Source organism: Anopheles moucheti, chromosome 2 (genome assembly GCF_943734755.1).
Source record: "Anopheles moucheti chromosome 2, idAnoMoucSN_F20_07, whole genome shotgun sequence".
NCBI classification, from domain to species: Eukaryota; Metazoa; Arthropoda; class Insecta; order Diptera; family Culicidae; genus Anopheles; species Anopheles moucheti.
The window spans coordinates 29769566-29787932 of NC_069140.1; the positions used below are offsets into that span (position 1 = coordinate 29769566).

Sequence of the window (18367 nt, forward strand, 5' to 3'; positions counted from 1 at the left end):
CTGCTTGCGCTGGAGATATTTTTCTCTTATTCTCTGTTGTTACCGTTTACTTTTTTTTTGGCAACCAACGCGTTGGGCGAAAATAAATGGATATCTTTCATCGAGCACACGTACACGGGTGGGGTGTGCTTTGTCAGTTAGAAGCAGAGAAACAAAACGCACCCCAAAAATAAATGTAAAAAGAAAAACGAAACAAACAAAAAAAAAACGATCGGAACAGATCGCACGGTTTGCATGCCGCCGGCAATACGATCGAGCCGCCCCGATCCCGCGGGGACGGAAAGAAAGAAAGTGGGCAACAGCTTGGGAGGCTAGAAAACAACCCCCTTGTTGAACCGGTGCAAAACAAGTGTCCCTAAGCGAAGTCACCCAATCGGTGACGAACGACATTCGCAGCAGCGAAATTCCCGCTGGAGTTCGATTTGGAGCGCCAATGTCGGAACCGGAGCAGTGCAGTGGCCGGACGAAAGACGATCTGGGTGACTGGGGTGGGGGTGAGGAAGGGTCGTCGGATACAGAAGGGAGAAGCACGCGCAATCGAAGGGTTTCTCGTGTATGATCAATGAACAGGGTCCCCCTGTGCACAAACGAGAGAGAACCGAAGAAAGTGCGATCGTTCCGTGTGGAGAAATGGGAGTAAAAAGAGAGCAACCCTTAAGGAGAGATGAAATATAGAGTTGTTTGATATACATGAGCAATGCTACATGTTGGATAAGAATTTAATGAAATAAATTTAACCATGTTTTCGATAAAATTGATTGATGTGATGTGATGTATGTGAAAGAAAAAATATGTTTGGGCAGTCTGGTGTCATTTTACTAACATGATCAACCATTGGAAAAAGTAATATGTTGCATACTATTGTTGAGATAGGTAATAATACTGGCTTTATATTAGAAAAGTAGTAAACAACTATTGTAAAGTAGGCACAAACTTAAGCTGCTACAGGATTAAAGCAACCTGAAATGTACTGCACACCGTAGACACCGTTGACGAAGAGCGAATTGCAGTGTGATCTCAGAAGTTATGAACGACCAGAGATGCAGAGAAAGAGAGAAAGACCTTGCCACATACGGACTGATTGTGCTCAGGTTGACACTGGCCGCCCTTGTTGTGCCGAGCAGGCCAAGAGCCAGGCAGCAGGAAACAGCAGGAACGGGGCACCGAATTCACCGGCCGATCGCGAGTAAAAGCAAAAGTGTATGAAAACGAAAGCAAAAAGGGAGGGAAAAAATGCACGCACCACAGCCTTTTTCCTCCCCCCTAGGGGCCATTTCGTGGAAGGTCCGAACGCCGGGTGACGCGGTGGTTGCGGTTTTGTGGTTTTGCGCGCGCCGGAACGGATATAAATTGCTTCTGCACCCTATCGGACTGTTTTAGTTCGGTTCCTTCGGTTGGTCGGATAAAATCGTACAACTAGTGCAAAACACTGCAAACGGCTTAAAAGCAATCCACGTGCGTCGGGAGGTTTGTGTTTTCTCTCACATGTGCAAGAGACTGTTGGTGCATGGTGCATGTTGTGCGAACGTTGATGTTACTGCCGGCAGGTGTATTATTTAAAGGCGTTCCGTGTGTTTTAAAGTTCTAACACACGCACTTATGTACATTTAATGGATAATCAGTTGGAAAGGCGTAATAAGACCTGGTGATAAGTTGAAGGTGATCGTTTGAAACAAGGGTGAGTGTGTGATTTGATTGCAATTAAGTGTAACGAGGCGCCTACAAGACAGTTGAATCACCACAAAGTGCGACGTGCTCGTGAGTACCGAAAGTGAAATGATGTGTTTTATTTGTCTTTAATTTTAGACGAAACTGATCCCGCCAGAACGTAGTGGTTTGGAGTAGGATACTATCAAATGCCGGTAGCATGATCAGAATGGTGAGTATTATCGAATACTTGTTCCTATGTACAGTGAAAAAAGGTCAACATACTCATGATTCGGATCAATTATGAGTTCTATTTTGAGGTTCCAAAACACTTGACTTGTTCAGTAATTTTTGTAACCGATCGAACCGCGTTCAATTTGTTTTTAGCCTGTCGATTTCGAATGGTCGTTGATTTTCCTGTACCATTGGTGCCAGTGATCATCATCATCTTCGTCAGGCATTTGGAAGTCGAAACACATGTTTAAAATAAGGAATATACATAAGTAAGGAAGGAATAAGGAAGTGCAATAATCTGTTGTTAGTCTTTAAAAGTGCACACAATCTGGTTTTCATTTTAAAAGGTTGATAAAGTGTTGAAAACGTACTTTTTTAAATTATTATTTATCGTTGTAATGAGTATGTTTTTGTGATAGTTCAACATTCAAATGTTTAATATAAACCGAAGGTTGAGAAATAGCATTTGTCACATACACGTCATTTATTCGTTTCGCCACTGCATTGTTTAGATGATGTTTGCTAACATGTGACAAAAAAAAAACAAACTAACATTCCATGCTTTTAACAACTAATTCCCACAGAGTACCTTCGAGAGACTGCGAAGATCTTCTGATTTAGAATCATTTATTGAACGTAAAAATAACTTCTAGGATCTTTAAAACTTATTTTGCGAGAATTTGTTCTTTAAAGGGCATGTAAATTTGTTTTTTCTATTAAAATTTTATTAAAAATTTAAATCCCTACAAAAGGGATCGCTTTATTGGCTTTGGAAGATTTATTTCGGATTTTATTTTGAAACACTTTGTACAACGTAGTAAAACATTTTTAATATTTTTTGTTGCTAAATTAGCTTATATCACCGCATAGAGAACGTATATTTATGGAAGGAAAATGTTTATACAGCCTCAATAATCTGTCATAAAATGTTCATGAACTTCCATGTCCTGTATAATGGTAAAAATCTTGATCTCATCAAACAATTTAAGTTCAAAATTGAAAAATTAGTTTATTAAAAAACAATGCTGTAAGTATGTGTTTAAATTATGTATAAAGTTAAACCCTTTGTGTGATGTAACCATGTATGAAAAATGGTGTACCACATCTGTGTGACATGTTTATTTGATACTCAGAAAGATATCTCTCTAATAATCATAATCTAGCGAAATAGTTGTACCAACCAAGCTTTTAACTGCTTGAAAGGAAATCCTACCAAAAGCAAGCATAAATCGTATTCAATCACTTCGTTTAACCCAGTTGCGTCCAGACTTTGTACCATTTGGACAAATGCCTTCCGTTTTGTCCCCACACGTCTCGTCGGTTCGCTTCGCCCCCTTGTCCGTTTTCCCCTTCGCCAATCAAAGCCAACATGTGAAACGGATAGATCGATTGCACATGCCGTTTTCACTTTAATAATCAACGATCGATAATCGGCCAGCATGATAAACGACCTGCCCAGGAATCTGGCGGGAGCAATGTCGGAGTAGAGTAATCGAGCGTGGCGCGGATGAAGATAAGGTAATAACCCCCGTCGTGTAGGAGAGCAAAGAGAGCAACAACGAAAAAACGCAATCGATTACACAATCCTGGTACAGTGTCTGGGGTCCTGTGTGGCAGGGTTTGGAAACGTTTGCGTCATACGCACCATTTCGCGACTGTAGCTACATCGATCCGGCCAGTGTCCTTCGCATTGGCAAACCACACATTATGATCCAAATCGGCCATCGGCCACTAATGTGTCTCATTCCCATTACCCGTGGCCAACGTACGTACAGGCCGCTGCGAGTCTGGTTTCACCATCGGCATAAAGCCGTCAACCCTTTCATCAACCGATACCGAACGGTTTAGCAGCGGCAAGAGGAAGTAGAAATGTAAAGAAAAAGCAAAATTTACTACCGGCTTGTTAGCATGCCAATGATGGTCCGCATTTGATTTTGCTCCGGTCGCGATTCGCCATCTGCCAGCGGCCTAATTTGGAGATCGGTGTCCGAAAAAGTCCGAGTTGATGGTGCATGCCGCCGCATTAAGACGGTAATGCTTCAATTTCCATCCCATCCACTGGCCCCTGAAAGCGAAAGGGAAAAGAAAAATATTGCAACTCGTCGACCGGCCATCGCATGCCGGTCGAACCGCCAAGGCCATGGGAAGGAAGTGGGGAAAGAAAAGAAAATCTTCCTCGTTATATTTAGTAAACAAATTGCCGATTCGATGTGGGAAGATTGGCTGGAAAGGGGAAAAGAAAAGTGCCAATGGTCAGATTATGTGCTGTCCGCTGTGGAACCGCTTGGCTTCCCATACTATTTTGTCGTACACACCGTTTTCCATCCACCCATTCATTGTCGATTGCATACTTCGATCCGCACCATTGATCGCTTGATCGCTTGATCGTGCCCGCTCATTCATAAGCGCACGAGTGAACCGATGCGAACGATAGATGAATGGACCGAGAGCGGAGGGAGATCACACCGATGCTGCTCGGTTTTCTTTCACAAAATTGTCACTCGGCGAAGAAAAATCGTGTGTCCGGTGCGCACACGACGCGCGCAATGTTTGACCAATTACCATTTTATGCGCACCGGTGATTGGTATAATTTGAGCAAACACTTTTGTCACCTGGACACCCTTCCAGCGATGTACCGAGCGTAATGGGGACGTAAGCTTTAACCTGCTGCGAATAGAGTTTAAACGGTCTGAATCTCGTTTTTGTTTTGCCATCTCCGTGATGAAAAATTGCAGTGACACACGTGGCGGTAAGGGCATAGCTCCCTTTGGCATTGCCTTCAAGCAGAAGAAGAAGCGTTTTGCATATGGAAGTAAAAATTATGCTCAATCTTTCCCAGACGAACAGTTCCGATCAGTCCAGGGCCCCGTAGCGGATGTGAATTTAAATAATGTCTTTCCCCACTTCTCCCTTTGTTTGTCACTCCGTCTTCAAGTGCACTTCCGGCCGGTTGGTCTTACGACCGCAAATAAGAGCAATGAATCAATAAACCAACACACGGCAGGTTCGTTGCACACGTGTTTGTTTGTTTGTCAAATGGGAGGTAACACTATCAGCCTATTCCGGTACGGCGGAGTTTTTTGTGCGGGTTCGTCGCTGTCATTTTCTCATACGCGCATTGAAGTCTTTTGTATCGCACAGCAAGTGTGCTGTATTTATGGCAATCGAAAAGCGATTGATATTGTTTTTGTTAAAACGATGCTGTGCAATGAGTAAATTCCTTAGTTGGTGTAACGTTTTCTTTCGATAATAACCAACAGATGATTGAGCAGTTTATATAATTATAAACACTTATTGTTGACAGTCTCAGCATAGCTCAACACTCCAAAGCTCATCCGACAAAAGCTGCTGTGACGTTAAGTTATGTTGGCAGGAAAAAATGTATCCACTTCCTTTCCGTGCTCTGCTGTGGTGTGACTTGTTGAAGAATGTCAGTCCGTTTTGTTTTTTGCTCAAATCAATCAAACGACCCTCTTGAGTGAAATGGGATGGACGAAAAAAAAAACAACAAAACTGTCAATCGGAAACAACTGACGTGTCCCTATTTAGTTTGCGAATCGAAGGGAAATTAGTTGTTTTGTCGATTTGCGTGCTTGCGTGTTCCGTGTTCCCGCGTGGAGCACGCGTTGCTTTCTACCCATCAGCATCAACCGAGTTTGTGATTTCCAGCCAGCGGGCCACCCATTCCCGTTTCGGAACGTAATAGTTAGTGAATTTAAATGGCCATTCGCGGGAGGGTTTTTTTTTAAATGGCACGTACTGGGAGACTCTTTCACTGTCGCTGGACTGATTTGTTCTGGTGGCGAAAATGTAAAAAAAAAAATGCGAAAGAAAGAGAAATGAAGCGATCCAAACGGAAGGTGCGATTGAGATTTGTGCAGGAATGTGTTGATTCATCCCATCCGGACCAGATTGCAGCGGTAATGGTATTCGGTGTGATGATTAATCGTTGGCGCGGGAGGCGAGAGGATGCTAAGCAAAGCGGCGACGTAGATATTATGCCGTTTAAAGTGAGCTTTACACGCACAAAACGAAGTGGCTTTTATTGCTTGTGACACTAATGAGCGTATTGCCTTTTATGTGCGCAAGGTTAATTATGTCTCTGGGGTTTGTTCTTAGGCCGAAGTATTACCTTCCTTTACACGCTCTCGTACCGTTTCATACGGAAGATTTACAAAACGAAACGTTCATTAATCAAAACTCCTTCAATTACAAAGAAATATAATTGCCATTCCTTCCTTGCTCTATAAGTGCAAGAATGCTCCATCCTAAGGATTAAGCAATGTTTAACCACGAGAAAGTAAGCTTATCAACAGTGTTGCAATGTTGCTGCACTTTGGTTGTGTATAAAATGCAGGAGAGCATTAAAAAAAACCATTAAAACGCAACCTGCCCCACCACAGGTGACCCAAACGCTGGAAGCGTCCGGTCGTGGCGCAACTTTGTGTGTCGTGCGGAATGGTAGACGGACACGGCCACGACCGGACACAGGTGACAGTACAAAATGCTTCCTACCTTACAGCTTGTACAGCATGCGTCGGTCAAAACAAACGGGGCAATGAGGAAATGTGTGGAGCGATTATTGCAAAACTGTGATCATAAAAATTACTTCACAGTGCGTCGATCCCTTTTTTTGTGCTGCTTTTTTCCATTCTGCTCTATCTAACTATTCCGATCCCTTCACACACCGCGCTGGCTTCCGACCGGTCTGTCCAGACCGAAGCGATGGTGTTCAACGACAAAGCTGCCTGTGCTTCCTTCCGTCCTTCTACCGGGTATGGCGTTTCGTCGTAACGGACGGGTCCAGTTTGTCTGTGGACAGCTCGCGGACAGGTTTCGGACAGACCGGTGATGAAAATAGTTACGGAGAAACAGGGAGAGAGAGAGAGAAGGAGGTGTTGAAAAAAAAGCAACCACAAATCAGAGTACGCTCGGAATACCGACGGGTGAAGAAAGTACACTTTCTGGACTACTCCTTGCGGCCCGGCGCTTGTGCCCGCTCACAAAAAAAAAAACTCACCCGACAGTGTACGTGGTACGTTCGGTGGCAAACACACAAAGACTGCCCCATCGGTGCCCTGACGGTGCGGTCAACCTTGCAAGCCCAGTAGCCCTTTCCTCCGCCGTTTTTGGTGGCTGTGCTGTCGCTATAGCAACAAAGATCTACCACGGTGGAAAGGCCGGCCGGAGATAAGAGTGAAAGAAACACGATCGATCGATTGACTTTGGTTCGTAATTCCTGCACCAAACCCGACGGCACGGGAAACAAAAAGGCGAACAAAATTGGCCGCGCCAGTTTATGTTTGTCGCACTCACACACACACCAGCGCTGCGCTGCACCGGCCGCTGGGTGGTTGCGATTTTGTAAACCACTTCTGGTTGAGATTTTATGTTTCTTCCTGCTGTTGTTGTGAAAGTGAAAGTGGTCCAAAATCGGACCTGGGCATTCTTGTTCGGTGCGCGTCGATCGATTCGGTTGCGCACGGTTATCCTTCTTATCAGCGTTGGCCACCGGTTGACCTATGGCCAGTATGGAATAAAGGGTGGTTGAATTTATCGACCATTTCATAGCTTAAATCTATTTATTCTGTTTGAACATTTGAACTTCGTGTCGTTTGATGAGATACAAAGAAGGCGTAGAGGTGTGGAGCTTACGGCGGGAAGGTGTATGAAATCTATAATTTATAGTCCAACCGGAATGGTGTTGGAAGTTTTGCTAAACGCTTCGCCTGCCAAGCGTTATGTTGCACTTCCCCGGAGCTGTTGAAATAGCAACCGAAATTGCCATGTAATTTGGTGTTGTTAATCAAATGGAGATAGGGTTTTCATGATATGTTAAGGAGTCCATTACTGCGGTATGTTTTGTTTCGAAGGTATATTTTTGTTTAATCCGATTAGAGGATTGTTTTTACGTCGTATCCATGAACTTTACTATTTCCGGATATTCGAATCATACGGATAATAGGTATAGCTCCTTTCGGTGGTAAATATTGGAGCATAATGTATGTTAAGTGAGGTTTTGTTTTATGTTATATTGTGAGGTAAAGTAGCGAAAGAAATTTGTATTTTTTGTTGAAATTGGAACATATTATATGCATGCATTATTGAACTTTTTCCTGTGTCAATCATTAGTGTCCATCGCCTATGGAAATGTCTTATCGTAGCAGCACGGATAATCCGACATCCGGTTAAAGGTCACCCGGATAATCATAATTTAACTTTTGTACAAATTCCTTGTAAAATACGTCTCGTGTGGAGTATTTTCCTGAGTTACACTACACTCGAGTAACGCGAAAGTTTTTACAGGTTGCGGAACTTGGTACGTAGATATCAAATATTTATTTCACAAATTTCAAGTGTGCTCAAAAGCGCGTTAAAACCTTTTACTATAAAAAAATTATTTTGCTAGAATTTGCTCAAATTGTCGAAATAAACAGTACATATATCAATTTGAAATGTGTTTCGTAATGTGCAAATTAATATTTGATCCCTTAATACAAATTATAAACAATGATATAAAGAGAATGTGATTTACATGAACGATCGAGACACGCAAATTTCTCTGGCGCGTATTATTTGCGCAACTCTTGAAATCCCTAATCCGGTTGAACCATTTAACACCAGAGACACCAAGAATAACACAAAACAAAGCACTACCCTTATAGCTGGTACTTGTAATTTGGTAAGCTTTATTTACGACTTAAAATTGACATTTACGATTCAAACTATTCGCTTTGCACCTGTAACTTCGGTAACTGGTGTCACAAATTATACAATCTCCATATTATAAGTCGCTAGATGGCCTTCACTTACATTTCTTCTTAAGATCTCCCCATAAAATCCCATTAAAACCACTCGCCACAACCATCTTAACGTCCTTTGTTGCATCCTTTCGCTTGTTTCGTCGTTTCCCACCATCGAGACGGAGCTTCCATTTTCAATGACAATTATACTTTGCCTTGCGTTTTTCGCGCTTTCTTTGGGTTTCTCAAAAAGGCCATTCCCAAACGTCCATTACCAATCAACCCCAATTCTCACCGTTAACAGTACGCGCTTAAAACCTGGTGGTTTATGTCCTGTTTTTGAGATTTTTGTTTATTTTGTTTGTACACCGGCGTAGGTTTATACGTCGCAGCAAATGGTCAAGACCTGTCCGGGTTTCCCCTTCTTTGCTGTGCAATTTCTTAGCGCAGTGAAATTTTTAAAACGCAGTATTCGTGACGTTGTTCGTATAAGTAAAGGAGATCAGCGCTATATTCCGATCGACTTTCATAGTGTCGCGGTATCATGAACTACCGAAATCATACCTTTGCTTGCCGAGAAGAGTCTACGTAACCGACGGGGCACCTTGTTTCGTTTCCCTTTTCCTTGTATTTCTTGTACACACTGAAAGGATTGTATGTTATGCTGTAATTCTGTATGTTCCGTGGGTTTCGTTCGGTGCGATTATGTTTTAACATGATGTATTTTTTTTCCTTTACTCTACCGATCTGATTGTATGCTTGATGCCGCTCGTTTGCTTTCATTTTTACGGTCGAAGGTGAAATGAAACCATTGTTTATATTTTCACCGTTCAACTCAACCACACCCGTTCTTACGCACATACGGGACACACCACCACCGTACACGTGTAGCAGGAGACCGGCCGTGTCCCTTGTCAGCTAAAAATCCGCTCCAAATTTGGCTGTCGAAGGAAGCTGAGAGAGGGCGTACACGGATTTACAATGCCGGTTTGCTGGAATTATGACGCACGTGAGTGGTGGCCCTTTGAGTGATGCCTTTCTATGCGAGCGCTTCGCGTTGACATGGGCGCGAGCAACAAGTAGCGATCAACTGGTTTTGCGGCCGTGTCGGGTGGCACGAAACAATGTTGGACTTGCTACAGCGCAGGGATACCGAGCACGCCGCAGCCGAACCTCACCGGAAGCGCCGTTGTGTTTCATGTCGTTTTAATTGGTTATCGCCTGCAAGGAATGTGTGAGTGTGTGTGTCCCCTTGTATACGCATCTGAATGGAATTGCTTCATCACAAGGGTGAGAGGCAATCCACTTTCAGCTGTGTAAGCCGATTGTTGTATGCTGGTGTTTTTGTTTTTGCGACATCAAAAGAAAGCAGTACAATGTATTATGGCGTTGAACAAGTGAATTGATTTATTAACCATGAAATTATGTGAGTTGTTTATGTGCACGTGAGGTGCTAGCAGTTTAATGTAAGTTTGATTGAACATAATGTTTATTTCTGAAGATATGATCAAACAATTGTCTAAACGGAAACTAAGTTATATTAAATGTGCTATATTTAGATGGCGTAGGCTTTACGATCCTTTTTAAATTCGATTGCGAACAGCATGATCATTCTGATTACACATTTTCGACCCAAGCATATTCAAACATTTTTGTGCAATGTTTTCAGAACGTTGAAAATGGTCTATTTAGATATTGTTTTCTATTGAAACATGATTCAGTATCTACAAATAAGCTCAATCATTTTATCAATTAAGCAGCATCATTTGAAGCTAGTCAAGCCTCATTTCCCGAAGAATAATCCTTGTTTAGTGCAATGAAAATGAATATCGGTCGTTTTTCCGCAAGCCACAGTAAAATGTATAGTACTGGCAGCACAGACCAACCAAACGTCTAAAGATCTCACTGCGAATACCACACTAAACGCTTGGTTTAGCCGAAATAAGAAAATAACCTCATTTAATTTACTGCTACTCGCTTCGAATAATTGTTTCCATTAGGTCTATGCGCTCCTCTAAGCATATCATTTCTAACAAGCTATAACAAAACGAAGACAATCCCACGCCCCGTTTTACCAACCCATTGAATGATGGTTTCATTCCAGTGCGTAAAAACAACTCACGCTCGATAATACATAAATTGCACGTCTAGATTAACTAATAACCCTTTCCTTCAATAGCACATTTAGTACGTAATCTAATCGTACCATCTAACCATCTGCATTTTCACGATCTGCGCCATGATAATCACCGTTATCCTGATCACTGTCGCATCAGCGTGGTGCGGAAACGGGGTTTGGAAGTTTGTGTTGCATCCCCAGCTGTACGCTTCGTTTCCCCGCCGAACAATCACCGTCAGCGATTTAACACCAGCTTAGTGCCGTGATTGGTATAGTTTAGTTTTGTCTTCTCTCTTTCCCTCTCGTTTTGCCACTCTTTTCCTTTTTTCCTTCTACTGCATATCACATTTTTCCTATCCTGTTCAACTCTGCCGAGCGGAACTACCTTCATCGTGGGCCGACGCGTGTGTCACGTTGTCACGTTGAAGGTTGTCCGCGCGGGGTTGTTCTCCATCTATTACCATAACAGCACAGGATCGTGTTGTTTGCTTGCGAAGCTGCACAAAACCGACCGAGTGAGTGTTATTTAATTTTCCACTTTCTTTTTACCCGCCGGGGCTTTCCAATTCTACCGACGCGCAACCGGTTCGCGACCAGTGTCAAGGCGGTGGTTGCGGTCGCTCCGGATCTGCGCACTAATCACTCCTTAAATGCACTATTTAACGTGCCGAGGGCCCGTGGTTTGGAATGTGCGCAGTGCACTTTTCGCGTCACCAGCTGGTCTGCTGCTGGTCTTCGGTTCGTGCACACATTACGCGGAGCGCCACGACGCGATCGCAGCATCGTTGTGTTGGCTGCGTACGTGGAACGTTCGCAACCGTTTGTTAAGCGCCTGACAGTATGCAATGCGGTGTACCTCAAAGCTCTCATTTGACTCGTTCACTTTCGTTCCACTTTCAGGTGCGCTTAAATATGATCGTTTGGATTGGTTGCTGTGCCTGTTTGCTACTGCAGGCCCCATGGGTGGTGGCGGCGGGGCATGATCCACCGCCCGGGAATCGACCCACCCAGCTAGAAGACATCGAGCGGGACAATCTCAACAGCGAGCGACAAGTGTTCAAAAAGGAAGCGATCGCTCAGCAGCAACAGCACGGTGCCAGTTCGACCCAAAGCAACAATCACTACACCGTGCAGATACAGCACCATCCGGGCAGTGCCACCGGAACGCACAGTTCCGTCAAATACGTAACGCCACTTCCGGTTCCGACGCAGACGCTTTCCTACACGAAAGGTATTCGTACGATCGGCACAACCGATTGGAACTTGCCATATGGTGCTAATCTATCTGCGTTTTTGTTTTAGATCATGCCGTTCCCCAGCAGTACGTCAGCATCCCGCAACAGCAGCAACCGTCCCATCATCTGCTTCACCAACAGGTACCACAGGTGCACGAGGATCACTCCACCTACACGGTTCCTTCCCGCCAATCACTGCTGCAGCCCGTCATCGGTGGAGGCGCACCGGCCTCCCCCTATCTGACACCGCAACCGCAGTACGTTTATGTGCAGGCCCGGCCCCAACAGTTGCCACAGTATGCGGCCGACAACAATCTGCCCCAATCGCTGCTACACATCCTGCCACAAAATTCGCAGTAAGTGTGGTGTAGAGGGGTTGTCAGAGGGTGCAATTAGCAGCACACAAAACCACAGTTAAAGGGGTTTCGTTTGGTAAATGGTGAAATTGGTGTTGGATGTATTCCTGCTTCATCAAGGTCGCGGGCACACAAATCGATGTCAGTGTCGCATTAAATCGCGTGCCGGGAGTACCGTCTCAATAGTGTCATGATGGGTTTTAAATTTATTTCCTTCCTGTTTGTGCTATGGGGATATAATCACTCTTCTTTCTTGCTTCCGATATCCTTGACGATTCGACTGAGCTGTGATCACTTTACCTCAGAAGCTATGATCGCTTCCCAGGAATATTATGTTCATGTTGTGACAATGTTTTATGTTGCACAAATTGCGTGTTTCAATTTCCTGTTTCGTTTCGTGCGTTAATGTCCTTTCGCAGTCTCAGATCATAATCACATGCCTCCGGTAACATTAGTAATCGCGGGGCCCATTAGTTTACGATACAGTACGTTTAATTGCTTTTTGAGTAAAACCGTTCCGTACACCATGTGGGTCCATGCAAAACGATATGATACGATTACGTCACCGGGCCACCCGTGGAAGCTGTTGCGTTTGTGTTTAAGTCAATATTTTCCCATGCACTTGCGAGGGTAGAGAGGCGGTGTACGAAGCGTGCGGTTACAGATCGGTGTTGATAAATATTTGTTTGTGGTTTAAGCGATTACAATGCAACGATTGTCATAATGGAAGATTGGAATGGAAACGCTTTTATTTTTGCTTTGTTTTCAAACATGTTAAGTGTGTGTTCGTACACTTTTGCTACTTGGGAAAGAGTGCCCACTTTTAGAAAGATTAATGTAAGTGTGCTCAAAATGTTTTAACGTTGTTTAAACTTTGTTTCCCAAAACACAAAAGCTTCTTGTGGTCCGTGAACTTTTGCATAACGAACCGGAACCTGGAAGTGTAGTAATGAGACAAATTAACTGACAGTATTATCACATTTGTCTACCGGTTCTTTTAATGGTATTTGAAGTCGTAACGGCGGTGTATTAAAATTTTATTACGGGAATAAAATAAATTGTTAATAAATACTCAAGACACACCATTGAACACAGATGCAAACCTGTTCCAATCTAAACGGGTAATGTTAATGACATGCAATAAGAAAAATGCAGGGAGTGTAAATAAATTTCTAAAATCTAAAACTATCGTCACACACACATACGCGGTAAACGTTGGTGGTCCGGAACTCACCTTTTACTTTTGGCCCCGCTTGTAGTGAAACCCTACGGTTGTAGAGTACCAGCATTAATTGCTGCATCGATTAAACGTTTTATTATGCTGTGTGTAATCATCCATTGTTTTGGCAGACGAATTCGCTTAAACCACAATGCGTGTGCTTGATTGGAATCGTTTGTCGTTTGCCATGTGCTGTACTTCAAACGGGATTAGACGAAGCAGTTCGGTACACGAATGGAGTATTTCATCCTTTCATTATTGCGTAATGGCACATGGTTTGTTCAGAGCTTTACGGTTCGCTTACGCTAATTCTACTTTTAGCCTGTGTTTATGATCCAGCTTTATGATGAATCGTCCGTATGCCGAAGCTCCCGATTCAGTAGCTAATGCTCTCCTGAGAAGGTTTTATTTATGATCGTACGAGTACGACCATAAGTACCTATCGAGCGCAATGTACGATCAACCGAAAGGCAATGGTACAAATTTCATCCCATCGAAGCGGGTTTTGCGTGTTGATTGATTGATCGCATTTCACCACTGATCGATCGAGCGCGTCGGCTCGCGGGCTTTGTGATGGCGAAGCGAAAACAAAACCAAAAAAAATGGCAAGTCATTTATCGTGTGAGATTTGCTTCACTCGTCGCATCCATAAATCGATTTATTGCTGGTGCTGAATGTGGGGTTTATGTTTTTTTTTCATTTCGGACTTTGTGAAACCATCAAACCCCCGGGCGGTTGTTTATTTGTTTCGTGATGCGTGATTTGTCCACATGTGTCTGTTTTTTTTTCAAATGGCCATCAGGAAGCTGTTTGTGGTGAAAGAAGGAAGATTTGCCCTTTTTCATTTTTCTATTGGTAAGAGTGACAGATTGGGAGCATCGTACGAAGCGACTGTAAGGCTGTGCGTTTGATTAGGTAGATTGATGAAAAATTCGTATTGGCTAGCGGTGTATTACATAATTGGGGGTCCAATAAGGAACCAAATGTTGGGTGTTTAAAAATACACACGCTAAGCTCACAGGCAGATGTTGAAAAAAGTCTAATAGTGCTAATAAGTTAAAATTTGAGAGAAAGGATCTTTTTTTGTTTTTGCTGGCCCGAAGGTGGTTAGTAAAGGGGTTGTTTTTCTTTTTCCTACAATAACCCATCGTTTAACGGAACGGTTGGAAATCTTGCCGAAAGTGAAATGTAACCGATCGGCCCCATTCGTTTGGGGCCCGGCGGCGGCCTAACCAACGCCCACGGGTAAAAACCATCGTAAGCTTCATTTTACCAAAATTAACCATAATTACCCTCAACCCTCAATCCACACGGCCCCTCGGTACCGAGACCGGAGGCAACCTAACCCGCGAGCGATTGCACCATAAACGAGGAAAAACGATGATCATAAAATAAATAGCTCCAGCTGTGGTGTAGCACACCAGCCGGACGGATTCAATTGCGGACGGGGTTTATTGGTATCATTAGGTGGAATCAGTGGCTGCATCGTAGGTGCTAACTGGCACCTAAATTCGTTCTGTGATTTTTTCTTCTTTGCTTCCCCTGACTGTGCTCAGGACAAAGGAGGGCGTCTATCATAACCGAGCGAGCGCGACACAATGGAATCATTTCGCTACGGCTACGGTGTGCTGTATTAGGCCATGTTAATGTGATGTTGGCGTAATTTCATTAGAAAAGCGTCACCCCCATCGCTGTTCGCTGGGTGATCGGCTCCGGAACGAGTTGATTTGTCAAACCGTCCCATCCGTGTGTACCCAGTGCCATTGGTGGGTGCCACTGTCTCGTTATGCATTTGAAGCATCTAGGTGTTAACGAGAGTGCAGGCATGATGTGTCATCCGTAAGGTGTTTTGACACCTTCGTAGAACAATGGACCATGGATGTCATCCACTCAGCAGCGAGCTACTTAAGCTTGTGTCAAACCAGGGTGACACTTTTGTACGATGCAATGCGAAACAAGTACACTTACCCAATCGTCACGGTGCTGCGATTGAACACAATTGCTCACGGCTAACTTCCGATTCTTGGCTGTGTTAAGCGCGAAAAAGGCTCTTACTTAACCCACAAAACGAGCTGTCATTTTTGTGCAAAATAAGACACTGGATAGTTTCGATGTTATGACATGTGGCTTTGAGGTTATGTGACAAGTGGCTTGCTAGTTGGATGCCTAATATAATCTCGGTTTATTAGTCATGTTTTACGGATGGAGCTAAAATAAACAGTGCTGTGTTTTTATAGTGAGAATCTTCTCAAAACGTGAGCCATGCTGCGCCCAGTTCCATTTATGGAGTCATTTGAATAGAAAGGTTCGTCGTCTAATTTAATATGGCATCCAGCTCTTTCCTATTCGTATTGCGCGGCAAGCAGCAATGACGAAGAAAAAATCGGAAAATGTGGCCTATGCAGATGACGGTAGCCGGTGTAATCGTGTCGGTCTCATCTCTGCCAGGGAGAATAATTAAAAGTTTGCAATTACAACCCGCTGTTTCTGTGTGTGTGTGTATCTGCTCTAATTATTGCCATTTTTAAGACGGCTCTGGAGGAGAGCAACAACAACTACAAAAAAAAAACGCCAACACCCTCCGTGTAGCTTTTCCCGATCCGTTTGTAAAGTTCGTACGAGTTTATGTCAGCTGCAGATAGCCGACACGCTTCCTCTTATCTTTAGTGCGGGGAGTTTTTTTTTTTGCTCGTTTTTTAATCGCTCATCGCTCAGCGTATGTTTGGCGATATAACCGTCCGCAGTGCTGCATCTGCACTGGGCGGGCTGCACTTATCTGGTTTCTGGTCTACATTCATCCACCGTTCATAATGGACACTCCTCGGGGTGGATACAAAAGGAAGGATGACGTAATTGAGTTGCTTGCCAGATCGGTGCTCGGTTTGTGGAGATCTTGCATCTAGCGTTGCTTTTGCTTCCTCCGTCTCGCGATCAAGACGTCGGCGTGGATGCATTTGCAGCTTTTCGTAGCTTATGGAATTTGGGGTTGAAATTTGAATTTTGTAATCTGAGAACTACATTCCACCGTAAGTGGCCGTTGACAGAAACTCTAAATATTTGATAACAATTCGTTCCGATTGATTTTTATTTGATGCGCTTATTTCATCTCGTTTTTTGCTTTATTTATCGCTTTAAGAAGCTGGAGTATTGAAGTGTATCGTATAATCAACACTAACTTAATTAGTTCCACTTGTGTCTGAAGTCTGCCGTTCTTTGTAGCCGGAATTATGCAAATCTGGTCTAAAACAAGATATTCATTTTCCCGTTTCATTTCGTGGCTACCCCGTTCCAGAGCTTATATCATGATTCCGACGCCATACTACCAACAGCAACCACAGCACATCCCATCCACTCCAACTGGTCCAGCCCTGCCATCTTTAGCGCCGGCACCATCATCGGCGCCGCCCCATTCCGCCCAGCAGCTGGCCGCGTATGTCAACGACCCGGACAACCACATCCAAACCTACTCTCACGGTGAAACTGGAGCACATTCACCGGGTACCGTCGGTCCCTCGACGGTCCAGCCTACGCCACAGCCCGACGTCGTGTACGCAGCGTCCTCTACACCTGCCCCACCGCGCCACCAGTCACCGTCGGCGGAGTTTTCCATCGTGAAGAGTGTGGAGCAGCCTGTCTACTTCTCACACGACCTTCCACCTGCGCAACCGAGCAAGTACCCCGTGGTAGGGGACGGTCCGCATCACTTCGGTGCACCACAGTTCCACCACCCCACTGGAAGACCTTTCCTGCCCCATTCCTCCCCGCAGCAGCACCTTCATCATCATGTTGCTCCCGCCGTACCTTACCCCACATACGTACAACCGCACGGACATGCATCTGCCGGTCCGACCCACTCACTAGCCCCACAGTTCTATCCTTCACTGAACCATCCCAACAACGGGATACTGAACTACTTCGGCGTACAGCATCGTCCACCTACCAGTCTGCTTGACTCGTACGTACCATCCTCGCTACAGCTTGCTAAAGCGCCACTGTACACAACGAAGCTGACGCCGCACGCATTCGGTCCTGCTCATCAACCGATCCATCATGCACATCCCCATCATCAGCGGCCGGCGCACTTCTATCAACCGGGCGTCCCGGTATATCCGTTGAATCCACTCCACACAACCGTACTGCAACCGGCAGGACATGCACAGCCTTTACATAGCTCCGCGACGCAGCCGCTCCTTGGGCAGATCCCATCGGGTCCGGCCACAGCACCCGGGTACAACACGATCGCCTATTCCGTGCCGCTAGCCTACACGAAAACCTCCGCCCAGTATAAGCGATCACCGGGATTGTTTAGTGTGGCGGGTTTTGTAAAACCGTCCGGGTTGGCCACGACCAAACTGCAACCGGCTAAGCAGTTCCAGTAGGCGAGTAGGCACTGTGGTCGAACATAGTCGTTAATTTATTTAGTTGATAGAATAAAAATTGTTGCGAGAGTTGTTGTTGAATATTGTGGGTGTTGAGGCGGCGCTCTTGGCCAAAATGATGATTGTGTAATGAGTCCGAAAATGAATGCTTTAGCTGAGCGTAGAACAGGTCTTAAAAGTATTATCTATCGCTAGGAACATGAGCTTATCAAACAGCCGTGCGGCACTGGTCGATGTATAATGGTATATATGATCTCCTCCAACATCACGTGTTCAAATCTTAAATCAAACAAAAATGCACGTTAATGAAATTCTTACTAATGGGCAGTTTCACCAAGGATGCTCAAAATTAGTATTGTTAGGCAACGGATCTGATTCCGATTCATGAATCTGATTGATGAATCTTTAACCTGAGAGATTGACTCTGAATCTCT

The 18367-nt window shown here is 44.4% G+C and overlaps 1 protein-coding gene across 1 annotated transcript; it reads left to right on the forward strand.

Moving 5' to 3' along the window:
- Positions 1-1867: 1867 nt before the first annotated feature.
- Positions 1868-17933, forward strand: LOC128298682 (ataxin-2 homolog). Its single transcript, XM_053034453.1, has 4 exons — positions 1868-1879; positions 11645-11975; positions 12047-12335; positions 16847-17933. Exons 1-4 carry the CDS (start codon positions 1868-1870, stop codon positions 17931-17933), a joined length of 1719 nt encoding a protein of 572 aa, XP_052890413.1.
- The last annotated feature ends 434 nt before the right edge of the window (positions 17934-18367 follow it).

Coding starts and splice junctions, on each gene's coding strand:
- LOC128298682 (XM_053034453.1), top strand. Junction 11,976..12,046: donor GACGCTTTCCTACACGAAAG/GTATTCGTACGA, acceptor TTTTTGTTTTAG/ATCATGCCGTTCCCCAGCAG. Junction 12,336..16,846: donor ATCCTGCCACAAAATTCGCA/GTAAGTGTGGTG, acceptor ACCCCGTTCCAG/AGCTTATATCATGATTCCGA.